The sequence below is a fragment of the Galendromus occidentalis genome, unplaced genomic scaffold, assembly GCF_000255335.2.
Source record: "Galendromus occidentalis unplaced genomic scaffold, Mocc_1.1 scf7180000076847, whole genome shotgun sequence".
Classification (NCBI taxonomy): domain Eukaryota; kingdom Metazoa; phylum Arthropoda; class Arachnida; order Mesostigmata; family Phytoseiidae; genus Galendromus; species Galendromus occidentalis.
In genome coordinates this window covers 1-10768 of record NW_003804836.1, presented here as the reverse complement: position 1 = coordinate 10768, position 10768 = coordinate 1, and the positions used below count along the sequence as shown (strand labels likewise).

At 50.0% G+C, this 10768-nt stretch overlaps 2 protein-coding genes across 2 annotated transcripts; one reads left to right on the top strand and one right to left on the bottom strand.

Moving 5' to 3' along the window:
• Window positions 1–2571: 2571 nt before the first annotated feature.
• LOC108863740 (uncharacterized) lies at window positions 2572–3228 on the top strand. The gene has a single exon (XM_018638268.1). The coding sequence runs from the start codon at window positions 2572–2574 to the stop codon at window positions 3226–3228; it is 657 nt and encodes a 218-aa protein (XP_018493784.1).
• A 140-nt stretch (window positions 3229–3368) lies between these two features.
• LOC108863739 (uncharacterized) lies at window positions 3369–4117 on the bottom strand. The gene is made up of 2 exons (XM_018638267.1): window positions 3628–4117; window positions 3369–3448 (listed from the first exon to the last, which is right to left on the bottom strand). Exons 1-2 carry the CDS (start codon window positions 4115–4117, stop codon window positions 3369–3371), a joined length of 570 nt encoding a protein of 189 aa, XP_018493783.1.
• Between the last annotated feature and the right edge of the window lie 6651 nt (window positions 4118–10768).

Here is a 10768-nt window from a genome sequence, read left to right as displayed (position 1 = left end):
CTTTCACTTCCGCCTGCAGGGCTTCTGCTTTCTGGGACAGCTTCTCGGCGAAGTTCTTTCGACCTCCTTCACGAGTCTCCCTAACCTGGATTCGAATTTCTCCCGACTTGGTGATCGAGATCTTCTCTAGCTCTACACCATCCCCTCCCACTTGCACATTCGCCTTGAGGCTCTTGAGAGCTTCGGCGTAATCGTGCTCTTTCTTCGGTTTCACCATGACCACCCCGACGTCGGGCCTATCTGTCGGTGGCTTCAACTTCTGCGGTTTCGGTTGTCTTGCTGCTGCCTTCGGCTCGTTCGTCACCGGTTTCGACGTGTCCTTCCGGCATATCTCGACCTTGACGTCTATTCCTTCCATGCAGCATTCGACCACCTTCCGAATAACTTCGATATCCTCCGCTTCTGGTGGCTGCAGTAGTAGGCTGCTACACCCTCTCCTGGCACAGCTTCATGAGCTCTTCTCCGTCGCCGTCTTCCTTCTTCTCAGCCAGCTTCCCTACGATGAGAGTGTGCGCCGTCGCCGGCGCCTCTACCCCGCTCTCGTCATCCTCGATGTCGACCTTACTCTGGTTGGTGATCATGGCAATGCAGCCTTGCCCGAGCCCCTCCAGAAGTCTCTTGTGATTCATGCCGGGAAACTGCCGCTCTATCAAAGTCAGCCTTTCCCTGTCCTTTGCGTCGTTCTCCCTGATTAGGATGATCCTGTCGGGTCAGCCTGCCTGGATGCTTGACCTAGCCAGTTTGGTTTTGGTGAAGGTCTCCCTTGGCCATGCCTCTTCCTGCAGGGGCACTATCCGCGCCGGGGTCCTTTCAGCTGCCGCCATTCTTTCTCGAATCTTTCTCGCCTCCTCTGTTCTCTGCTCTTTGGCTCCGGCCTGTAGCAGGGAGCTGACGCTCAACCTGCGTACCCGAGTCTGTCGTCCTTGGCACTGTCTGGGTAGCGGTGCTAACCAGTGACGCTTTCTTCTGCCTTAGCTGATCAGCTGTGTCGCAGTACCTCTTTGCAATGGCGTGCAGTACTTCAGCGTACCTCCGTACGGGCCTCGCGTTGGCTTTCGTCGTCTCCTCGTCCTTGGTCATGGCGAGTAGCGCCCAAGTCTTCGCGAGTACACGGTGCATTTCCCTGTATAGATCGGGTAACGTTTCGGCGGGTTTTTCCGGCTGCTCGCTGACGGAGTTCTCACAGTGTGAGTGCTCGCGGCTCGAGTGCTCATCTCTACTGGACTCCTCAGCTTCTCGTCTCCTTCGCTTCTTCAGTCGTCTCCTATCTGCCCTCTTTGAGAGGTCTTTTCCCGTCTCTAGGGGCAATGGTGTTGACGCCCTCACAGCTCTCCCGGTTTCTGAAGTCGCTTCCGCGCCAGATGAGTCATCAATGTAGATGGTGTCACCCGAGGCGTCGACCTTGAGCTCCTTTTGCTGGCTGCTCTGGGTTGGCGATCGACGCACCGCTCCCCTCCGGCCAAACACCTCCGCCTCATCCTTCTCGCAGGACAAGCTAACGCCAGTTAACTCAACGCCAACACTAGATGCTTGCCTCTCAGTTCATCCCTCGAGAATGATACCTCAAAATGATTTGACGTTCGATCCGTCGATTATTATCATTCTATTGACATTCTGACAGCCCCGTCGGTCTCTGACAAGCTCGTAGTTATGCCACAAGTGTCCGTTTCCGGAGCTCACCAGCTCTTGTGTTTTTCCTGGTCCACAACAAGAGTTCCATGGGGCATGAGCAAGATTCATGGCGCCGATTGATTCGAATGGAGAGCTCTTCTCTTTCGCATTGAATCGTCGCTGAATGAGAAGCAGGTGTTGCAGAAATGATGTGCGCGTTTCTCCCGTCTCAGCTTCAAAGCGTGGTGTCACGTTGCGCAGCTCAACGAAACCAGCTCATCGCTCGCGAAACCGTCCGAGGCACCACGAGGGAGTCCACGGTCAATCAGATTCAGTATCCCGAGAGCGTTGTGTTCAGAGAACGACCAGGAAGTCGACGACCAGGACTTGATAGGATGGAATTTTCGAGCAGCCGAGAGATAACATCGCAGCGCGGAAGGTCGAAATAGGTCTACGAAGGACATATGTTCGTTCAAGATAAGAAGAGCAGAGATGGAACGAAGATATTCTGGCGCTGTCAATACCTAGCAACCTGCTGTTCGAAAGTGAGAACGGTGTATTCGAAAAGTTCCTCATAGGAGACACGGGGGAGAGTCCAATTTTCTTACGGAATAGATTTTCCGTTATCGAGCTCGATCATTCGAATACAGTGAATCAATCTTATTTCGTTTGCTTCTTCCAGGAGAAGGGGATAAAAGTCGTGTTCTTCTTTTCGGGCGCGACTCCGTCGGCGAATGGATTGGTCTGTCTCGGAAAATTTATGTGGATGGCACATTTAGTCTATCGCCTCCATGCTTTTATCAAATCGTCGCGATTCTCGCAGAGCGCGGGGATGTCGTGCTCCCGGTTCGCTACGCGTTATTACCGGACAAAAGCCAAAGATCCTACACACGAATGATCGAACTCCCAGTCGCAGCCTGGCCTGCCTCGGCTCCCTCCGCGATCTCAAGTGACTATGAAATGGGTTTGATCAAGGCTTTTGCCTCGGCCTTTCCGAGTGCCGAAGTACACGGGTGTTTGTTTCACCTAGTTCAGAATTTGAAGAAGAAGATCAGAGATCTGGGCCTGTTGGGTCGGTATCGCAACGAATCAAGCTTTTCGCTGAGCGCTCGCATGATCGTCGCCCTGGCTTTTGTACCGCTGGTCCACCTCGACAATGCGATTGCCGAGCTCGCGGTAGCTTTACCGGAGGAGCTGATGCCGGCTCTCAAATACTTCGAAGATGTTTACGTGGGGTCGTTGCTCCGTACTTTACCCGATGGCACCGTTATTCGGAAACAGCCTTTGTTCGCCCCAACCACGTGGTCCGTGTATTTTCGAACGCTAGCCGGAGACTCGCGCACCAATAACTTTGCGGAAGCTGCTCACCGCCGGCTTCAGACGGAGTTCGGCGTTCGTCATCCCAATCTGTGGCGCTTCACAAACGGGCTCCGAAAGGTGCAGAGTCATCGTGACATGATGCTTGCAAGATTTGAGAGTGGGAACGAGGCTGCCGCGAAACGCAAAAAGTCCGCTGATTTGGATAAGAAAATAGTAGCGCTGGTGAGCACTTTCCACACACGGACGCTTGTGGAATACCTACGAGGTTGTGCAGCAAGTTTCCAAATGGAACCGTGATTAGGCCTCGTTGGAATTTTCACGAATTCGGAGATCTTCCTTCAGAGACCGACGGAGTATAGTTCTTAAGTTAAGAGAAGGAGAGGTCTAGACTCGTTGTGAACAGTGTAAATAAAATAATTGACGGACTGAACGCGAAATCATTTATGATCCTTCTCCGGGGATAAACCGGAAAGCAAACATCCCATTTTGGCGTTGAGTTGACTGGCGTTAGCTTGTCCTGCGAAGAGTCGGTCCGGCGTTGAATTGACCGGCGATGGGTCGTCGCGGCGAAGAGTTGTCCCGGCGTTAGGTTGGGTGGCGTTGAGAAGTCGGCGATGAGATGTCGGCGAAGATCTGGCCGGCGACGAGTTGTGTGTGTCCGCAGGAACGGAGTAGATGGTCCTTCTGCAGACATACGTCCGATTATAGTATTGACAACGTATCGCCCCTTCCCGTCCGTGGTTTCGTCCATCGATATCCATATGGGATTCTCTCCGATCGCAGTACGAATCTTCAGGATTGTGGCGTCGTACAGCTTCCGGAGGTAAGTCTTCCGCAGCGTTGTATGTTCTGGAACTTGATATTTGGAATACTTCTCAAGACAATTTCGGAACGATTGATTCTGGACTTTGAATAAGGGTATATTCGTTCCCCTTAGCATTTGACAGAGGTCCATGTTGGAGGGACTCTGCTTGTTTGAAAGATTAAGAAAATCCGACAACAAGCAAACATTCTGATTGCTCCTTCCTGGGGTTTGCAGGCGGTTTTGATGTTGGGCACTCTTGACGTGCTGCTCGACAAAGAACTTTTTCTCGGCATTCACAACTTTCTCACAGACTTTGCACGTCAGAAAGTCTCCATCAGTCGCGAAGTATGCCGGTCCGAAATCTCGAATGAAGCGCCTCATTTTTCCGCGTGAACTCGAACCTTGTTTCGGCATTCTGAACTCCAATGGAATCGGCACGATCCGCAAAAACGACTTACCTCATTCCCGGCAACGGAGTTGATCGACCTTGACACAACACAAACCTCCAAGTCACCGCGGGAAATTCGTCAATCAAGATGCGTGCGAAGCACAAGTGTAAAAACAGTCCACAGTCCAGGCATTCTTAACTTAAAACGCTCTTGTTTAGTAACCTATATAGAACCATTAGATCGCAAGACCACGAGCGGTTCGAGAATCTCGTTCCCAACAACATTCGGAACGATCGAATTCGAGTGACGAATCCCTACGTGGAACGTGCAAAGAGACATCCGGCGTGCACGTCATTCGGGTGTGAGGCGCATCAACGCAGAATTCAGAGAGCTTTTTCGGGAGCCAGGCATACTAGCACGAGGCTCGGCCAGAAGACACCTGAAGTATTGTGGGGTAGAATAAATCCGACAGATGACGAGATAATATTGTCGGGAAGTACACAGGAGCGCTCGAGACCATCGACGCGGCGATCAGCCCCAGTCGGAGCCCACGGAACTGCTTCAAAAATCGGGTGAGGTAACAACTCGACTCGGAAGAAGGAAGCAGAATAATTCTTGTGCTCTTGAATGACAATTCCATGCGGAGGAATCATGACTCGTAATCGACGAAATTAATCGAACTTCTCGTCGCCTCGTCGCCTCATCGCATCGGAAGCAGCAAAGGAATTTCAGAGCCGTGAAGCATCTATAGGGGACTCGCGACTAGATGAACGGAGACGAAGTTTCAGTCCTCCGGGAAATGTTTGGATGGAAAATCCTGAAAACCTGTGGAGCGAACATGCGAAAAAGGTAAAATTTTCGAAATTTCCCGGAAATAGGCAGAATGCTCACGAAACCGCGGAAATAGGCATTTTAAGGCACTTATGGCATTCTGCCTGAACTTCCAATCTCTAGGTAATAACGATTTGCTCAAGAGGGAACTCGGAGCCTACCCTCGAGTATGGGGTCTGATGCGTGCGTATCCTTCACTTGGCAGTCTCTCTCACTCAGTGGCGTGCTCTTGGGGGGAGGGGTAGGGGACCATGGCCCCCTCCGATAGCCTCCCGTCGTTATGTAAAACAATAGGACAGAGGGAGGCGCGTTACTCGTTGGCCCCGTCTCCATAGGCAAAACTGGGTTTTGCCCCCCTGTTCCCCCCCCCGACAAAGGATTCTGGGCATGCCCCTGGTCTTTTGAGGAACTCTCCTTATCGGGCTGAAGTGAAGGTAAGACAGCAGCTCTCATTTCCAGACGTTTTGTGCGGAATGGCTCAAGATGTGCCGATCGATCCAAGCATTAGCGACCGGGGCATCCAAGATATTCGATCAGCGCTGAATCGCCCTACTCGAGTCCACGCGCAGAAGCTTCGCCTTTTGTGGGCTGAGCTTGATGCGGGGAGGATTTCGCCGATCGAATTTATCGAGCAAATTAAATTCAGGCCCAGACAAGGTTAGACTTCCGCCGCCTTATCCCACCTGCACTGATATCACTCTGACCGAAAATCGTACGCTTCGCTGTAATCTTCCAGGCGCTGATGCCGGCAGTTCACCTGCACTCGAGGCGGTAAAAGATGAAGAAAGGGTGTCAGTCTTTCCGACACACTCAGGTTCATTAGATCACGGACAAATTTTCGTATTCAGGACTGAACAGCATCAGCTGCTCCGCAGGCCTTAGATCTAGGAGCCCGTCAGCTGGATCTGTCCAGCTAGGGGGAAGATGCCTCCGAAGATTTCGAGAAAACTGTTATTGATATTTTATTAATATAATCGGAATGTTGGTTGAAAATCAGCCTCTTATTTGATCTAGGAATGTCCTCATCTCCATCCAATCATGTTCATCATTTTATCATTTGCGGCCTCGTATGTCGAGTTTGCCTGCCATACAGACACTCTCTCTCCGATGTTCGTCTGCTAGCTGACACCGACTAGCACGGATTCCTACGACTTGGCTTAGATCTCCTTCTGCTGACCACACATTATTAGTGGGCTCTTTTTTTTTTCTTTCGAGAGGTCTGGGAGAAATGCATACGCACGGGCCGAGGAGATATCCACGCTCTCGGGGCCGGCAGTGTAGGACTCGCACCCGAAGACGAATACCCACCAAAACCCGTATCCTCTGTGACCCTCACGGGGGAGGGTGAGAGCCAGAACCGGCTAGGTGAGCATTACTTCAGCTCCTCCCTGTCGAGATTTCTGTCAGCCTCGACCAGAGGATCCCATCCTTCCGGTCGAGCATCCAGGGCAACCGCCACCCTGGACACCGGGTTGGCCCCTCACGCAAGTAGAATGAAGCTTTAAACCGGGAGTCGGGGTCGAGGCCCCCCGGGCTGACGCTGTTGGGAAATCACCTATGTTTCTGTGAACAGGGCCATTTCCATTACTATCTCAAATTTTTTCCAGAAGTCAGTGTTTCTGAGTTAATTATGCTTGTTCACATGATAATTGTACTTAAATATGTAAGCCAGGAAACCCTGATCTAATTGATACAGAAGAATACTGGATGGTCTTTTTCTGGATAACTCCTTCCGTTTTTCACTGCAAGGGTCTATGAAACCCGGACGGTATATATGTAAGACACATCGAAATAAACATCAGATACAGATTCTTCTGTCACGCGCAATCCTTGCGTCCTCATTCTTGAGAAGCACCTTCCCTACTAGCCCTCGACCCTCGGAGATCATCTGAACTTTGTGCCGAAACAACTCTTAACTCCGAACAGCAGACTTCAGCCGACTGAGCACCTGCTCTGTGAGCTAACGCTCACCGGAATCCTCGCGGTTTCCCAGCATTCGTTATCAGCACGAGTGAACTCTACAGGAAAACCCCAACCTCCGAGTTTGTCATCACCGAGGTGAGTCGAGAGGTCTGTGATACTCTTGAATGATGTAGCGCGACACCGCGATCACACTGAACGTCGATGGAAGCGATACTCCGACGATCCGCTTCAACCCTGCCATGGTCCTCCGGGAGAATGGCGAAAACTTTCTCACCTGGAAAACATTGGCTCCCGGACTCCTCCAAGCGGAGAACTACGCGTGGTAGGTGGTGAACGAAGAAATCGTACCGGACAAGGATCCAGCAACACTTGCGAAGTATGAAACCGGAAATCGCAATGCCAGGAACGTTTTCTTCAACATCGTTCATCCGGGCATCACCCTCGAACCGTTCTACGGAGAATCCGCAACCGTGAGTGCCGTTGTCATGTGGAAAGATATCAAGAATCATTTCAACCGCAACGATGGAATCTTCAAGGAAGAGGCTCTTGATGTATGGCTCAACTACGAGTACAATGAGGCTCAAAGTGTCTCCGAGAACATCATGAGGTACCAGAGGTCAACCTACGGACTCGTAGAGGTCGGCTTGGTATTGGACCCACAAGTTCAAATCTCCAAGATGGTGAGTGCCCTGCCAAGCTCCTGGTCCTCCTTCAAGCAAGCGAGGACCACAAGATCCTCCGACGACAAGACCCTGGAAACTCTACTCAGCCTCATCAGGAGTGAGGCCGCTCGTCAGAAAATTGATAGGTTTTCTCGGCTATCTAGCCTACTAGCTCTGGCTGCGGCGAGCTCGATTCGATGCTGTGCTAGATACAACTGGGACAACTGCTAACAAAGACGAACACTGCTTGGCGTGAAATACCAAAGGCTCCCCCACTAGTACTGAGCTTTATTATGCCTTATATAGTGCTGGAAGGAAAGGGGCAAGTCAGTAACCCGTCCACAGCAATTATGACGGTCACTGAACTTACACTAAGTTACAGAATACTGAAGTCATTGTTCTAGCATCCGGTCTGGACACCGTGAGTCAACTCATGGTCATTAGAATTTTTCTGGGTAGCTACTTTAGCCCATCAACTCCCCCTACACAGAAAAACAGGGGCTTGATGAGTCAACCCTTTTGCCTCTAATTACAAATCATTATTCTCATCCGCTCCACGAACGCTTCTACGGTTCGGGCTTTGCTTTCTCATACATGACGCTGACTCGCTTAGCTTATCCAAGCTAGACTTCTGTTTCACCTATCTAAGCCATCTCCGCGTGTGGCTAGAAGAAACTGTATGTCACCTTCCAGACATGGTGCTGATTCCCAATCTCTTCAGCTTTGCTCGAGATTACCTTATCCGAGCCATCCCTCAGTGCTGTTAGTAATCAAGCAATGAAGTGCACGAATGTGAGCTTCAGTCTCGGCATTATCCATCGAGACTGGCATGCGATTAAAACTTTGGGATTTCCGATTATCGATGCTGACCAAATGTCCGCACAATTTGTCAGAGCTTCTGATGTCTCTGATTGACCGATAATTTCGCATCTGCCCTCGAAATCCTCTCTCAATTTTGAGGCTTACTTAAGGTGCCTCACTGAATCAATATTCAATATCCCTCAAAATGGATTTGAGTGAACTGTTTACGCTGATGACGGCCAGACGAACTCCCAATCCATCGAGTGAGAACTCCCCAAGATCCCGAGACGCACCACAGGCCCTCTCGTTCAAACCAAGCCGTCATTCATTGCTCCCGATCAGTGCAAAAAAGGTCAACCCCCATTTTAGCCCGTTGTGCAAATGGAAATTGTTTTCCGGGGTGATGTTTCTCCTCTGCATCTTCCTGGTGGTGATACAGATTCGTAAGTTTCGCCTTTTGAACTCTCCATTCTGATCCCCCAATATATCGATCAGAGACAATTCTCCAATTCTTGACCCAATCTAGGCCACGAGGAATGCCCAAGCCCAACGATCATGACGACTTTCGGAGGGCTGGTCAAAAGGATCAGCATAGGGAAATTCAAGTGCCTGCGAGACGGCCGTTTCTGGAAATGTGTGTCTGACATCGATCGGCAATGTATCCTGCTACACGGAGATCGCTCCCTGCCCACCGAGGCCGACTGTAGTCTGGGGAGTCGGGAATTCAAGTATTTCGTCCCGTCATGTGGAAATCATACCATTTTCACCTGTTTCGATTAAAAGGACATGTCGACCAGTCGTCGGTTCCCGAGCTCAATAAGCCTTCTTTCGATTAAGTAGTTGAACTCTCCAATGCGTTATACACTCTCCCCACTACACCGGCACCATTACCTCTGGTCGATTAATCAATGCCGATCGGTCAGTTCAGTTCACCAGAGTGTTACCTCTCTCCAAGTCGAATCATGTCGTATCAATCTATCGATCTCGAGTTTGACGATCTTTATCAAGGGAGTGTCGTCATGACTCTTCCCTCCTCTCGTTCATCTTGCGCCACGCGGTCGTTTTCTCTGTGCGCGAGAGTGTTTTCTGTGCTCTTAGCGATGTTCCTAATAATCGCGGTCTCCGTATATTCTGGTATGTCTGAGTCCTCCAAGGATTTATCATTCCTAATTTTTCATCCAATTAGTTGAGGTCTCTTTGACAGCAATCGGAATCATCGTGGCCAGTGAATCCTCCGACTCCGTCTCAAATACCACTTCGAATCATTCATCGAGTTTTACGGATGTTCCTCAGCTTTATACTACTTCAAAATCCGTGGAATCTCAGACGTCGAATTCATCGATTATTCCTCTAGCGCGATTTCATCACTCTAGCTATACCTCGCTGGATGCATCACCAGATCCTCGAAGATCCGTTACTCGTGAATCGGGCATTCAACATTCCGCTGCGGATGTCTCAACATCAACACGCAGTCCGGTTCGAAGCACCACTCATCATTGGCATCCTTTATCCACTGTGACCGCATCCTCTTCACCTAGTTGGCGTCGGCAGGGTCGCATCCGCGCTTGGTCCGCCAGCAGTCCTGTTTTCAAAACTACCAATCCGGTGCTTTCATCTACTACCGTCACCACGGAGTATTATCCCTCCGTTAGTTTAACTACACGCACTACCACAATCTCTCCAACAGTTAGATTGTCAACTCGTTCTACAAATGAGTACTTCGTTCCCACAACCGAAATTCTTTCCTCATTCGCCACAACTCCGATCGCATCCAACTCAGCAATCTCATCGAGCGAGAATGCTTCCGAATCCAGCATTTCTCAGGTTTCCACAACTATTGCTCCTTCTCCGACTCAGAATTTATCAACGACTTCTCAACCAGACTTTTCGTCTAGCACGGAAGCTCCGAATTCCGTTGATCTCGATATTCGCCGATACCGCTGTCGACGTTTCTCCCGATTCCGCGTTTGCATTTCGAAAGCAAACCGTCACTGTGTCTTTCTCGAAGTTCATACTGTTGTTCCCTCTCATCTCACGGCGAAAGAGTCCGAATTATCCGACATTTCCATTACTGCTTCCGATGCAATCGAGATCGCGAAGCTTTGTCGGAATCATTCAATTTTCATCAGACAATAAATTTCTCTGAATAATTTAAGTGCGTTTATTTTGGGATATGAGTTTCAAATAATATGTACAAGAAAATATGCCATATTAGATTGGTTCCGTAGTTTCAAAGTACGGACCGATTTGCTCTTCAGTGGGTGGCTCCGGCAAACTCGCATAGGAGCTCTCTCTTCTCTTCCTGATACATCTGATCAGAGAGATGATACCGAACACTAAAAATGAGAACGATGACAGGATCGAGTATCCCATCATGAATTTGAACCATCCATTTGAATTCGAATCAGGTGTCGGACCTGGAGGAG